Here is a 13,354-nt window from a genome sequence, read left to right as displayed (position 1 = left end):
ATCTCATTAGGATCCTGTGTACTATTATAGTTTTCGCACCAAAGAAACTATTCGGTATTTCAGTTAAAGAAATCTCTGTATGAACATTAAAAATAGGGAATCCTAAAATAAAACTAAAAAGGAAAGTAAAAGAGAAAAGGCAATAATGTAACAATAAAATAATCCTTAATTCTGGAGATGAAAATGGTCCCCGAACATACTTAAATTGCTTCTTGCTCTTATAGTCTTATCTTATTCTCTTTTTCATTATTTAGAGAATACTTCATTAGTTTCTGTAATCAAACCCACGTAGATATGACCTTACATATTTAGTATGATGTGTTACCCCTGTACACATGGAAAAAAATAAAAATAAAAATAAATTAACATTTCTAGACCAATATGGCTGTCCATTTCTGTACAATGCCAACTCACACAGTAAATTGGGATGACTTTTATGATATCGTAAGAAAACATTCAGTCAAATGTGAGAGACTGAATGAATGACAAATACAAAAAAAATTATGTTTTTAAAATGTCAATAATTCCACAGAAACAAAAAAGTTATTTAAAAAAGGAACATTAGCCAATTTTCATTATATGGCTCAGCTATCAATATTATTTACAGAGTAAAAATAATTTATACAATATTACAATGTGTGTATTATGCAGAGAATAGTACTTTTAATCTCCAGAGTGCCTAGTTTAATGTTAAATCCAAACAAAAAATGAAAAATAATCTGTAAATAGCAATACATAGTTGAATATAAGCATTCAGAGTTATAAATATCAAAGTAAGTAAGTATAAGAACTGAAGGAGCTGGGCATGGTGGTACATGCCTGTAATTTCAGCACTTGGGAGCCTGAAGCAGGAGAATCACCATGAGTTCAGGGCCAGCCTGAGCTACATAGTGAGTTCAAGGACCGCATAAACTACACAGGGAGATCCTGTCTCAACCAAACCAAATCAAACCAAAACAAAACAAATGAATGCACTGAAGGAGGCTATCATTTAGAGGGAGAAGTAAGAGGGAGATGTTAGTGTGGAGAGGACAGTACATGGCACTTTTATATAACAAACCCCAATATTGTATCACTTTAAATGATGGATATTGGTAATTCTGAGGTATTTCTTTTAAAAGAGTTAAGAAAATATAACAAATTTAGATGCATCAAAATTTACTTCTCATAAACTTAACAGATGAACTGTTACTATATCCTCTATCAAATTATTTATACACTTGTAATAAAAATAGATCAATGTGCTTTTTCTTTCTTTTTAAACCTTATATCTACCTGTATCACTTTAAAATTGGAACCTAAGTATTGAGTAACTTTTACAAACGATTTTTTTTTATAGTCATCATACAGACTCTTAAGCAATACCATTTGCCTTATAGGAATAGAGTGAATGGTATAGCAAACTGTACTGTTTTGCCTCATATTACTTCACAGAGATAAAAATATATCTGTCCTTTGTAACACATTTTGCACTAGCTACACAGCTTGAAAAATATAGCATGTTATTAACAGTTCAAAATTTGTAATCTGCATACCACACAGAATAACTGTTTAATTTTAAAAAGTATCATGTTACCACCCTATATTGTGGTCTGAATCAAATATCTTGACCATTTTATATTCTGGCTTCTCCGAAGCTGAAAAATAAAATACTGAATGTAAGCATGTGTTTCTCCTTCTATCAGACTGAATCAAGGTATTTATAGGAATTAGGTCACTGAAATCAGTGAAAGCTAATTTAAAGCTACCACATAAAGAAAAAATATTTCATCACAGTGAATAGACATTTTATGGCAAAAATTTACCTGAAATTGTAGCATTTCTAGACGGCTGTCAGTGAATTCAAATAAGGCTAATGTTGTTTTCATCATATATAGCGAATTGACCATGAAAGTGGCCATGTCAGCTGTGCCTAAATTGCTTGCTGATACTGTACACATCTGGAGGAGAGGATCCAAGACACATGATAAAACCTACAAATGGGAAATAAAATTAACTCTTTATTTCCTAATCAGTGATGTGGTCCTGGATTATTAGCACTTCAGAACTAACGCCAAGCTAAGAGGAAGGCAGCCAACACATAGACACACATAAGAACAAGATTAAATGCTATAACTACACAGTTCTAAAATCCAGCATCAATGAATTGATATTTTTAAAAGTAAAGAACTGGTTTAATATTGAAGGAATATCAGCGACTAAGGAAAAGGTTGGTCAAAGTATCAGGGTTCCAAATGTCACTTCAGAACAGAATGTATAATGAGAGTACAGAGAGATCACTACACATGAATTTACAAACTACCTGCACAAAATCAGCTTGACGAGCATCTAATGGTATGACTGAAGAATCATGAGATGCCAAAACTTCACGCAGCAATATCAGTGTCTGATTTAGGGCAGAACTTGGTCCAAGATCAGGCGGTGGGAGTTCAACCTAAGATAAAGGATGTTTTATTCACCGTAGATATTTCCCCACTAAATTATAAAGTATACATTCAAGTTCATGGTAAAATAATATACATGAAAAACATAAAACATTGGGTAACACATTAAAAATCTATAAATTGTCAATAATTTATTATGATGTATACTAAACAACATAGCAAGTGACGCAAGTTTTTTTTTTCAGATTACCTCGGAATTAATGTAACTTTGTATTATATCTTGATATAAGTGATGGTTAGTGAGCAAAGATTCAGTGAGCTTCACACTTAAGACTTATGTATGAGAAGTTATATATCCATACAATATCTAAACTTTAAAACACAATAAATAAATCTTAATGCTCAAGAGTTTTATGAACATGTTTTTATATTTTTATGCACACATTTCAAATGGCAAAGTTGAAGTATAAAGAAAAATTTACATTTAAGAGCAACAATCTACTGAAAAATTCATATTTCATTTATTAGATTTTCTTATTAGTCAAATGCATAGAGCTATCATTCTTCCTGTGACTATGTACTTTTTATCCCTTTTGTAGGTAAGTATTCTGACTTAATAAAGTAAGTAAAAAGAGGTACCATAAGAACTGCAAAAACTGTTTCTATGACTTCACAGCAATTTAAATTTTATTCTTTCAAGTATCTCTTCCAATTTTCTCTAGCTTCTTAAAAGGCTCCTCATCCATTTGATTTCAAAAAATAAAATACAAACAACTCAACCAGAAATGCTTTTTTATATTTTAAGCAAATTTCTTTGTATTATACATTGACTCTCTTTGCTCTATATAAGTATGTTCCAGTAATGGACAATGATTGGAAAAGTTTTTAAGTAATAAAATTATCTAAGTTAAAGAGTAAAAAAACCATTTATTTATTTGAAATGAGGTTAAAAGTATTTCAGCTGAAAAATAATAGTTTTTGTTTGTTTATTTTTTTCCCAGTAGGAATCTGTAAGGAATAACATAAAACTCAAAACCATCATTTAGAACAGCGCTTCTCAAACACTGACAAACACATGAATGTCCTGGTTAAGATGTACATTCTGACTCAGCAGTGTGGGAGTCAGGACCTGAGACATCTGCTTGTTCAAAAAATTCTCTCCTTAGTCCAAGCTATCTGTCCATATTCTATAGTTTGAGTAATAAAAGGAGACTCTAAGCAGTAGCCATATCCTAGAGTTGAAGTAACAATTTACTTAAAAGATCCGTTAGGTTTTTTTTTTTTTTTTTCAGAGCACTGAGAAAATCTATTATATTAATTTGCTATGGCTTTTATTTATGACAGAACACATCCTTTTAGTATAGAATTATTATACTAAGAGGATGTCAGAGAATGTTTAGCTAGAATGGATATGGCATTGTGTCTTTTGCAGTATAGACTGCAGCTATGAATGTTTCAGGAGAACCAGATAATGAAGAAAGTCCACTCATCTAAATGCTCAAGTGCTTCCAATTCCTTTGTTAGGGAAAAGGTACATCTTTCAATAAAATGTCCTTGAATTTTTTTTTTCTGCCAGATAAAAAATTAACTACTAAATATGTTTTGTAAAGCATGAAAGGAACCATATTAAAAATTTTCTTTGGTTACCCCTTCATTTTTTTAAACACTATCCTTACCAACAATTTCACTATCCACTTAAAATTCTATTAACAAAAAATTCACTTAACTAAAATTTTCACTTGAAGAATATTCTGCAATATGTGCTGTTTTCTTTAAAAGGTTACAAATATTTTAGAGGAAATGAAATAAGAAGCAGGATAGCGGAAAGATATAAAATATTAAAATATCTGACAAAGGAAGATAGCCTTGAAAGAAATCTGCAGTGGTTATAGATATAAGCAATGTGAGTTGTAAAGAACATCATAATCTAATCTCAATTCAATATTAAAATACTTAAATATTAGCCCAATTCATTTTAGAAAAAAATATTTCAAAGCAAAATTATATACAGCAATGGCAACAAAAACAACAGAAATGAGAACTTACTTACTGATATAAACATAATTACTTTATTCTTTTCGTTAAATTATTCAAGGTTTTATTTGAAAAATGTTTTTTATTATTCATTATCATTTCCTACTTTCTTATTTCACTTTAACTCTAACATGAGTAAAAGTAGGAGTTTAGGACTGAAGGGGTTAAACAAAGTAAATGGATAACAACTTAGTAAAAATAAGTAAGATCCTGACTTCTCAGTATGAACAAAAAACTTCAAGTAGTTAAAAATATGTAAATGTAAAATTACATAAACATTTTAGAATATATGAGTGTGTGTGTGTGAATTTGTTAAGTGATCCACAATTTTTTCATTAATAGATGCAAATTTTATCACACATGAAATTCAAAAAGCTTTTCTCTATGGTTAAGTTTTCAGGTCTGGCATGCTTTCAAGGAAGAAACTAGAGAAAAAAATTGGGGTTTTATTATGAGAACATTCAAAGTTGACATGTCAGAAAAGACTATGGCAAATGTCAACTGAGTGCAATTGTGTGTAATGCATACAACATTTAGTGTTCTTAATGTATAAAGAATATTAGAAATGAGCAAGAATAACACTCAACTGAATAGGCAAATGGCAAAAGACGCAAACAAGCAATTTACCAACAGGAAATAATAAAAAATAAAATGTTCATTTTCAATAGAATCATAGAAATTAAAGTGAGAAAACAGTAAGATCACTTTTTACTCATTGTACTTAATTACTAAAATTCTTCCCCAATTTGATCAACCATCATGAAAATATAAAATTTATATACTCATTTAATATTTATATGCTCATTTAATATATTTCTTAACTGCCATTAAATACATTATATGTAAACACATATAGTTATAAATCACCTAAAACATTTAATATATTTCATAATACTGGCAATACATTGTCATAGTCACAGCATAATTCGTAATTAGTCTTAACATAAGCTGGATTCAATTTGATGGTACTTTTTAAAAGACATTAAACTGATTGATTTAGAGTTTTCAGTACTACACTACAATTAGGAGGGTTTTATGTCAGCATCACCCCACCCATGAGGAACTTACCCAGTAGCTTCCCCAATATCTCTGTGCCCTGTACAATCACCTGTTTCTCATAGGTATGAATGATGTTGTCTATGTAATCTGAACGAAGGCTAGCAGCATCCTTTTTTAGTAACTTTTCTAATCTCCCTAGGTGTATTCAAGTTTTCCACTTTGTTTGAATTTTAATTAATTTGTATCATCTTAAAATTATTATTGGATATTCTATTATTTTAGCTCAAAATTGCACCTCAAAGTTTTAATCCTTATCTGTGATGGGTTTTCTCTAATTTGTAATGTTATAATTTGAAATTTTCATTTTTTCCTAGATCTGCTAAAAGTTTGTAATTTTCTTGACCTTTTCAACATACAATTCGAATTCTTTTTTTCATTCATTAATTTTTTTCAAATATAGTTAGGAAGTAACTTCAACTAAGGCACTCTCTGAGCTTATAAGCTTAAAATAATGAGGACAGACCAACTACTTAATTAGATACCGGCTGACTAGTCAATATTATGCTATACTACAAAATCTGTGCCTTTATGACCAGCCTATTACACCAAATAGTACAATCAAAAGACCAACATGGTGAGAATGATTCATTCTTGAAAAATTTGAGTCCTTAATAATGAAACAATGCTATGAATTTTCCACATAGAACTGCTTTGTGTCCCATAGATTCCTGTACGTTGTATTGCTTTATCCTTTATTTGTAAAAACTGTCTAATTTATCTTTAATTTCCTCTGTGACCCATTGACTGTTCAGGAGAGGAGAGTGTTGTTCAATTTCCATGTGTTTGTGACTTTCCTACGGTCTTATGCTATTGATCTCCAGCTTGATTGCACCATGATCTGATAATATACAGGGAATAACTGTGATTCCTTTGCATATATTCAAACCTGTTCTATGAGCTAGTATGTGGTCTATCTTGGGGAATGACCCATGTGCAGCCAAAAAGAAAGTATATTAAAAATTAAGAGAAAATATTGTATATTCTGATTTTCTGGGGTGGAACACTACAGATGTCTATTAAGTCCATATGTTTAAAAGCTTAGCTCAGTTCTAGTATTTTCTTGTTGATATTTTGCCTAGATGATCTGTTTATTTGTGATAGTGGTGTATATAGGTCCTCCACTACAATTGTATTAGTGCTTATTTGATTTTTCATGTTACTTAATATTTGTTTTATATAGTTGGGGGCATTACTATTTGGTGCATATATGTTTATGGCTGTCATCTCTTCCTCTTTAATTGTTCCCTTTACAAGGATGTAGGGGCCTTCTTTGTCTCTCTTAATCAGTTTTGGTTTGAAACTTACTTTTTCTGTGAATAAGATAGCTACCCCTGCTTTTTTCTGGGCTCCTGTCACATGGAGAACTGTTTTCCATCCTTTCACTTTCAGTCTATGGGCTTGTTTTTGCACTAGGTGTGTTTCTTGCATACAACATATTGTTGGATTTTGCTTCTTAATCCATTCTGCTAGTCCATTTCTCTTGATTGGTGAGTTGAGACCATTGACATTGATGGTTATAACTGATATGTACTGACTTATTATTGTCATGTTGTCATTTTGTGGACTCTTTTTAATTTTTCCACCTCTCCTTTTAGTTTCTTGCCTTCTCTATTTGATTTGCTCTGTTGGGCCTCATGGTGTTGTGACCTTCACTGTCTTTTTCTAGGATATTGTTTAGAATTCCTTGTAGTGCTGGTTTGGTATTCATGGAGTTTCTCAGGTGTTCTTTGTCATGGAAGTATCTTACTTCCCCATCCATTTTGAAAGAGAGGTTTTCAGGATACATCAGTCTCGGTTAGAGGTTGTTTTCTTTTAGGGCTTGAAATACCTTGCTCCAGGCTCTCCTTGACTTGGGGGTTTGTGTTGAAAAGTCTGCTATGATTCTGACAGAATTTCCTTTGCATGTGATTTGTTTCTTTTCTCTTACCACCCTATAGTATTCTATTGTGTTTCTGGGATTTGGATTATTATATGTCTGGGTGTAGTTATTTGTTTTGTTTTGGCTTTTTTTTTTTTTTTTTTTTTTTTTTTTGATCATGGCTAGTTGGAGTCCTCCAAATATCTGCCTCACTTATCTGTATGTCCATTCTTCCCCTCTGTTTGGGAAAACAGACTGAGCTCAAATAAACAACATAATGATGAATCTTAGACTCCTAAAAAAAAAAGAGCAAGAAAAACCCAAAGTTTGTACAAAATAGGAAATTACAAAGATTAGAGCAGAATTCAATGCAATGGAAACTAAGAAAATGATACAAAAAAATGAATTGAAGAGTTGGTTTTTTGAAAGAATAGTACAATTATAAACCCTTAGCTAACTTTATCAAACAAAGGAAAGAAAAGGCTCAGATCCATGCAATTAGAAATGAAAAAGGTGAAATCACAACAGATCCAACAGAAATCCAGAGGATCTTCAATACCTACTTGGAGAATCTGTACTCTAATAAAATGGAAAACACAGATGAAATGGACAGATTTCTAGATACCTATGAATTACCAAAATTGAACAAAGAAGATAAAAAAATTCTAAACACCCAATTACAATCATTGAAATTAAAAATGTAATTAAAAGTTTACCAACAAAGAAAAGCCCAGGTCCTGAAGGCTTCACTGCTGAATTTTAGAAGACATTTAGAGAAGAACTACTGCATTTACTCTTCAAACTTTTCAATGAAATTGAAGGGAAGCAATAATTCCAAATTCATTCCTGGAAGCAAGTATTGCTTTGATTCCCAAACCAGCAAAGACCCAAATAAAACAGAGAAATACAGATCAATCTTCTTAATGAATATAGATGCAAAAATCCTTAACAAGATACTAGCAAACAAAATACAGAGGGTTATCAAGAAGATCATGCATCCTGACCAAGTTGGATTTATTCCAGGGATGCAAGGATGGTTCAACATACATAAGTCAATAAATGTAATACACTATATTAACAGAGTCAAGGACAGAAACTATATGATCCTCTCGATAGATGCAGAAAAAGCATTTGACAAAATTCAACACCCATTCATGATAAAAACCCTGCAAAAAATTGCAATAGATGGTCTATATCTCAACTTAATAAAGGCTATCTATGAAAAATCAACAGCCAACATCACGTTCAATGGCCAAAAACTGAAAACCTTCATGTTAAAATCAGGGACAAGACAAGGATGCCCACTATCACTACTCCTCTTCAATATAGTTCTGGAAACATGAGCCACAACAATTAGACAAGATAAAGAAATTAAAGCAATAAAGATAGGAAAGGAAGAAGTTAAATTGCCATTATTTGTTGATAATATGATATTCTACATTGAAGATCCAAAAACTCCATCAAAAGACTTCCAGACTTAATTGACACTTGCAGCAGAGTAGCTGGATGCAAGGTGAACACTCAAAAGTCAATAGCCTTCTTGTACACAAATAACAGACTCACTGACAGAGAAAGTAGGTAAACCAATCCTTTCTCAATAGCATCCAAAAAAATGAAGTATCTAGGAATCAATCTCATGAAAGAAGCAAAAGACCTCTACACTGAAAACTACAGCACTCTGAAAAAAGAAATCGAAGAGGATATAAGAAAATGCAAAGATATCCCCTGCTCCTGGGTAGGAAGAATCAACATAGTGAAAATGCCCATACTACTAAAACTGCTACCCAGATTCAATGCACTACCAATTGAAATTCCAACAGTATATTTCACAGATCTTTCCAAAAGAACTAAAAGAATCATATCACAGCAATATATGTACACCCATGTTTATAGCAGCACAATTTGTAATAGGTAAAACTTGGAAATAGCCCATTTGCCCATCAGTTGGAGACTGGATAAAGATGTGGTTTTTCTATAAAATGGAATACTACTCAGCAATAAAGAATGAAAAATTAGAATCATTCATAGGCAAATAGATGCGTATTGAGGATATACTCTTAAGTGAATTATGTGACAGATGTGTAAATATCAAATAGTTTCTCTGGTGTGAAAAGCTATAATGCTACATAATATCCTAATTGTATAATTGACAATGTGAAATAGGAAGAAAAGGGCTAAAGGTGTACGGGAAATGGGAAGGGTAGGGGAAAGGGAATAAGGGAAAAGAAAAAAAATGAGAAAATGAAAAAATGGAAACAAAGTATCTATAAATAGTGAAGGGAGGAGGGGGTAAAGGAAAGGCAGGGATCAGGGGAAAAAAAATGAAAACTAAGACCTGTTATATAAAGGTACAAGTTCCCAATGATGAATGCAACTGTACTGTATATCTAAAATGTACCAATAAACTCAATGAAAAAAAAATAATGAAACAAAATTTTAAAAGAACTTAATTATTATAAAAGCATTCCTTATGTCCTACCACTATACTTTCCTCATTTTAGAACATCAGATTTTATAGGGCTCTTCTAGATTGTTTATTTTTGTAGGCTGTTTTATCTTTTTTATTTGTTTTCATATAACTATACCACATAACTCAGAGACATATAAATTTTATAAGGGAAAAAGCTGAAACATCAGAGAATAATATTTTAAGTTGTGTGGAATAAACCATACAAGAGTTCATCTTTTCTAACTTGTATGTCATGTCAGCTCTTGCCTAAATATACTAAACTTGCTTTTCTTATAGTGAAATTAGGGTTTGACATTCTATCTTCAATTATAAGTCAATGTTATACTATTCAGGAAGACAGATGATAAACATGGCCCAGGAAACCTCCTTAATATGAAGTTTTTGTTCATGTGAAGAAGTCAAAAGAACATCATACAGAATGGGGGAAAATCAGTGTAAACAAATTAAAACAACACCTTTAAGTGTGAACAATTCACAAATCACAATCAAAATACAAGAACTATATTTTTTAAACATACCTTGTCCATTAATTTACTTGCATGAAGACTCAAGCTATTGAAGAATATTTTTTTGCTTAGCAAATGCATTTCTTCAATCGTAGTTAATAAGGTAGTTGCACTATTTCCAACAATGCCACTGAAAGCAAATAATGTTTCAGGTTGTAAATCAAGCTGCAAGAATTCAGGTCTTTGAGTAAAAAGTTTATATGAATGTTTTTGCATGTAGAATAGAATTTGAAAAATAAAAACAATTACTCTAGCTTCGTATAAAAATACCAGGTTTTAAGACTGGTAATTAAAAAAAAAAATCTGAAGGTTAAGAATCCTTATTTTGAAAATCCATAGTAAAAAATGCTCTGAAACTTGAAATTTTTTGAGTCATGTCAATGTTCAAAAAGCTTCAGATTTTGAGGCATTTTGAACTTGGAGTTCAAAGTTGAGTTTGAGTTTAGATTACAGACAGTTAATTGGTAAAGTCTGTGTAAATATTTCTAATTCCAAAAAGCACTTAAATCTAAAACCCTTCTGATTCAAAGCATCTTGGATAAGTGGCACTCAGACTGTACTATGTTTTTATTTTTTTTATTTTTTTTTTAATTGAGTTTATTGGTACATTTAGGGATACAGTACAGTTACATTCATTGTTGGGATCATGTACCTTTACATGGCACGTCTTGATTCTCATTTTTTTCCCCTTACCTCTGCCCTCCCTTCACCCCCTCCTCCCCTCCCCATCTACAAACACTTTATTTTCATCTTTTCATTCTCTCACATTTTTTTCTTTTCCCTTTTTGTTCTTCCCCTACGTATCACACCTTCCCTACACCTTTAGCTCCTTTCCTCCCATTTCTAAATGTCAGTAATCTTATTAGAATCTTATGCATTGTTGCAGAATATTCACACCAGGGAAACTATTCGGTATTTACACATGTGGGACTTATTTATTTCACTTAGGAGTATATCTTCAATATGTATCCATTTTCCTATGAATGAATCTATTCTCTCGCTCTTTATGGCTGAGTAATATTCCATTTTATAGAAAAACCACATCTTCTTTATCCAGTTTCCAACGGATGGGCAAATAGGTTGTTTCCAAGATTTAGCTATTACAAACTGTGCCGCTATAAACATGGGTGCACATACTTCTCTGTGATATGATTCTTTTAGTTCTCTTGGAAAGATACCCAACAGAGGGATGGCTGGGTCAAATGGAACCTCCAGTCCAAGCTCTTTGAGGTATCTCCATATTGATTTCCATAGTGGTTGCACTAGTCTGATGTACTATGTTTTTAATATTTCAGTTTCTTTCACTGAAAATGTGGGTTATCAGGCAAAATCTGTAATGCACAAACCTATAATTCCATTTTTCTTCTACTACAATAAACATGTATCTTGATTATCCAGGAAGGTGTAACTTTAATTTTAAGAAAGGCATTCCATCAATAGCTTTACTATAAAAAGACAAATTGTATAAATACAATTATTATGCCATATCATTGACATAGCTGCTTAAATAACAGTACACTTAGACTAATTATTAAAAACTCTGACACTTTGAAATAATTATATTAGCACATTCCATAATCCTCAATTTGCTATTACAAGGATATTTCTTAAACCTATCTAAAGGGGATTGGCATTTTTCCAGGATCTAAATATATATACAAAACAATTCACAATTTGATTTTCTTAATTTACATACTGAAAGTAATTTTAATTTTTTTATGGAAAAGCTTTTTGTAAATATGCATATATACTGTAATTCAGCAGGTAATCATAATTTCTAAAGGCACAGAAACATTATACTATGCCTACAATTATTTACACAGTTGAAGATAAATATGATGACCTCAGTATATACTAGTAAATACTAAATTAAGTCATGGAAAATTTCCTGATAAATTATATATCACGTTGACTTATTATGAGAGAAAACACTATATATCCTGAAACTGAAATTGGATATATTCTCATACAGTTCCTTCAAATAAACAATCAGTAAAAAAATGTATAAAGCAAGCAGCAGAATATAAGCAAATTACTTGCAGTGAGAATATCTGTACTATTGTTTTTAAAAAAGGATTTCAATTAAAAGAACACAAGCTAAACACCAAAATAAATTGGAATAAATTACCATATGTGCCTATATATGCAATGACAGTAATTCTTGAGTAAAAATATATAGCAAGCAGCAGAAGATGTAAATTGAATATATTTAAGTAGAAATTAATATGTTAATAAATTTTTTGAAGAAATATTGATATATTTAGAGCTTTTTTTGTTTTTGTTTGTTTTTTATTTTTTGAGGCAGGGTCTCACTATGCAGTTGAGACTGACCTGGAACTCACTACGTAGCTGGTCTTGAACTCACAGCAATCCTCCTTCCTCAGTCTCCCAAGTGCTGGGATTACAGACCTGTGCCACCATGCCCGGTTTATGTAGCCACTTTTAAAGTTTTGAATTTTTATCATCTATTATTTTAATCATTTATTTGCACTTATTCTGAATTTACTAGTTTTCAGTACTCATTTAGGAACCATTAAGTGATCCAGACACTTCCAGATGCTTCTTGTGATATTCAACTCTTACTTTTCAATCCAATATGCTTATTCTACTGCTTTTTAAAAATTTTTAGGATTAGATACAAGTTCCTTGATAGAGAATTCAGTTCCCCACCATACACACACAAACTTCACCTTTCCAAGCTTCAAAACCAGTGTACCTCTACCTAGGATACTCTTCAAATGTCACCTCTATAAAAGAGCTTCAAAATCAGCCACATATGCCCACACCTACTCTTACATGGTAACCTTTAATATTTTATTTTATTTTATTTTTTTGGCACCGGGGATCGAACTTGGGTCCTTGTGCTTGCGAAGCAGGTAGCAGAACCACTGAGCCAAATCCCCAGCCCATATTTTCTATTTTTTATTTCTCTTAAAGGCCCCAATAATAATCTAATATAGTCTTGTTTAATTATTTGTCTCCACTACTAAAGTATATGTTTACAATCTATTTTGTTGTTTCTTAGCAACAAGAGTGACAAATA

At 31.5% G+C, this 13,354-nt stretch overlaps 1 protein-coding gene across 1 annotated transcript in view; it reads right to left on the bottom strand.

Moving 5' to 3' along the window:
• Positions 1 to 13,354, bottom strand: part of Cog6 (component of oligomeric golgi complex 6) — an 83,112-nt gene that overhangs the window by 18,609 nt on the left and 51,149 nt on the right. Inside the window, exons 13-15 of the mRNA XM_010639170.1 lie at positions 10,324 to 10,441; positions 2,303 to 2,434; positions 1,806 to 1,973 (exon numbers count right to left, since the gene is read on the bottom strand). Of these exons, the coding sequence (XP_010637472.1) occupies positions 1,806 to 1,973; positions 2,303 to 2,434; positions 10,324 to 10,441 (418 nt within the window). The remainder of the gene's footprint in view (positions 1 to 1,805; positions 1,974 to 2,302; positions 2,435 to 10,323; positions 10,442 to 13,354) is intronic.

This window comes from Fukomys damarensis, unplaced genomic scaffold, assembly GCF_012274545.1.
Source record: "Fukomys damarensis isolate Sample0158 unplaced genomic scaffold, DMR_v1.0_HiC HiC_scaffold_38, whole genome shotgun sequence".
NCBI lineage: Eukaryota > Metazoa > Chordata > Mammalia > Rodentia > Bathyergidae > Fukomys > Fukomys damarensis.
The sequence above is the reverse complement of the archived record's forward strand: the minus strand, read 5'-3'. Positions and strand labels throughout refer to the sequence as shown.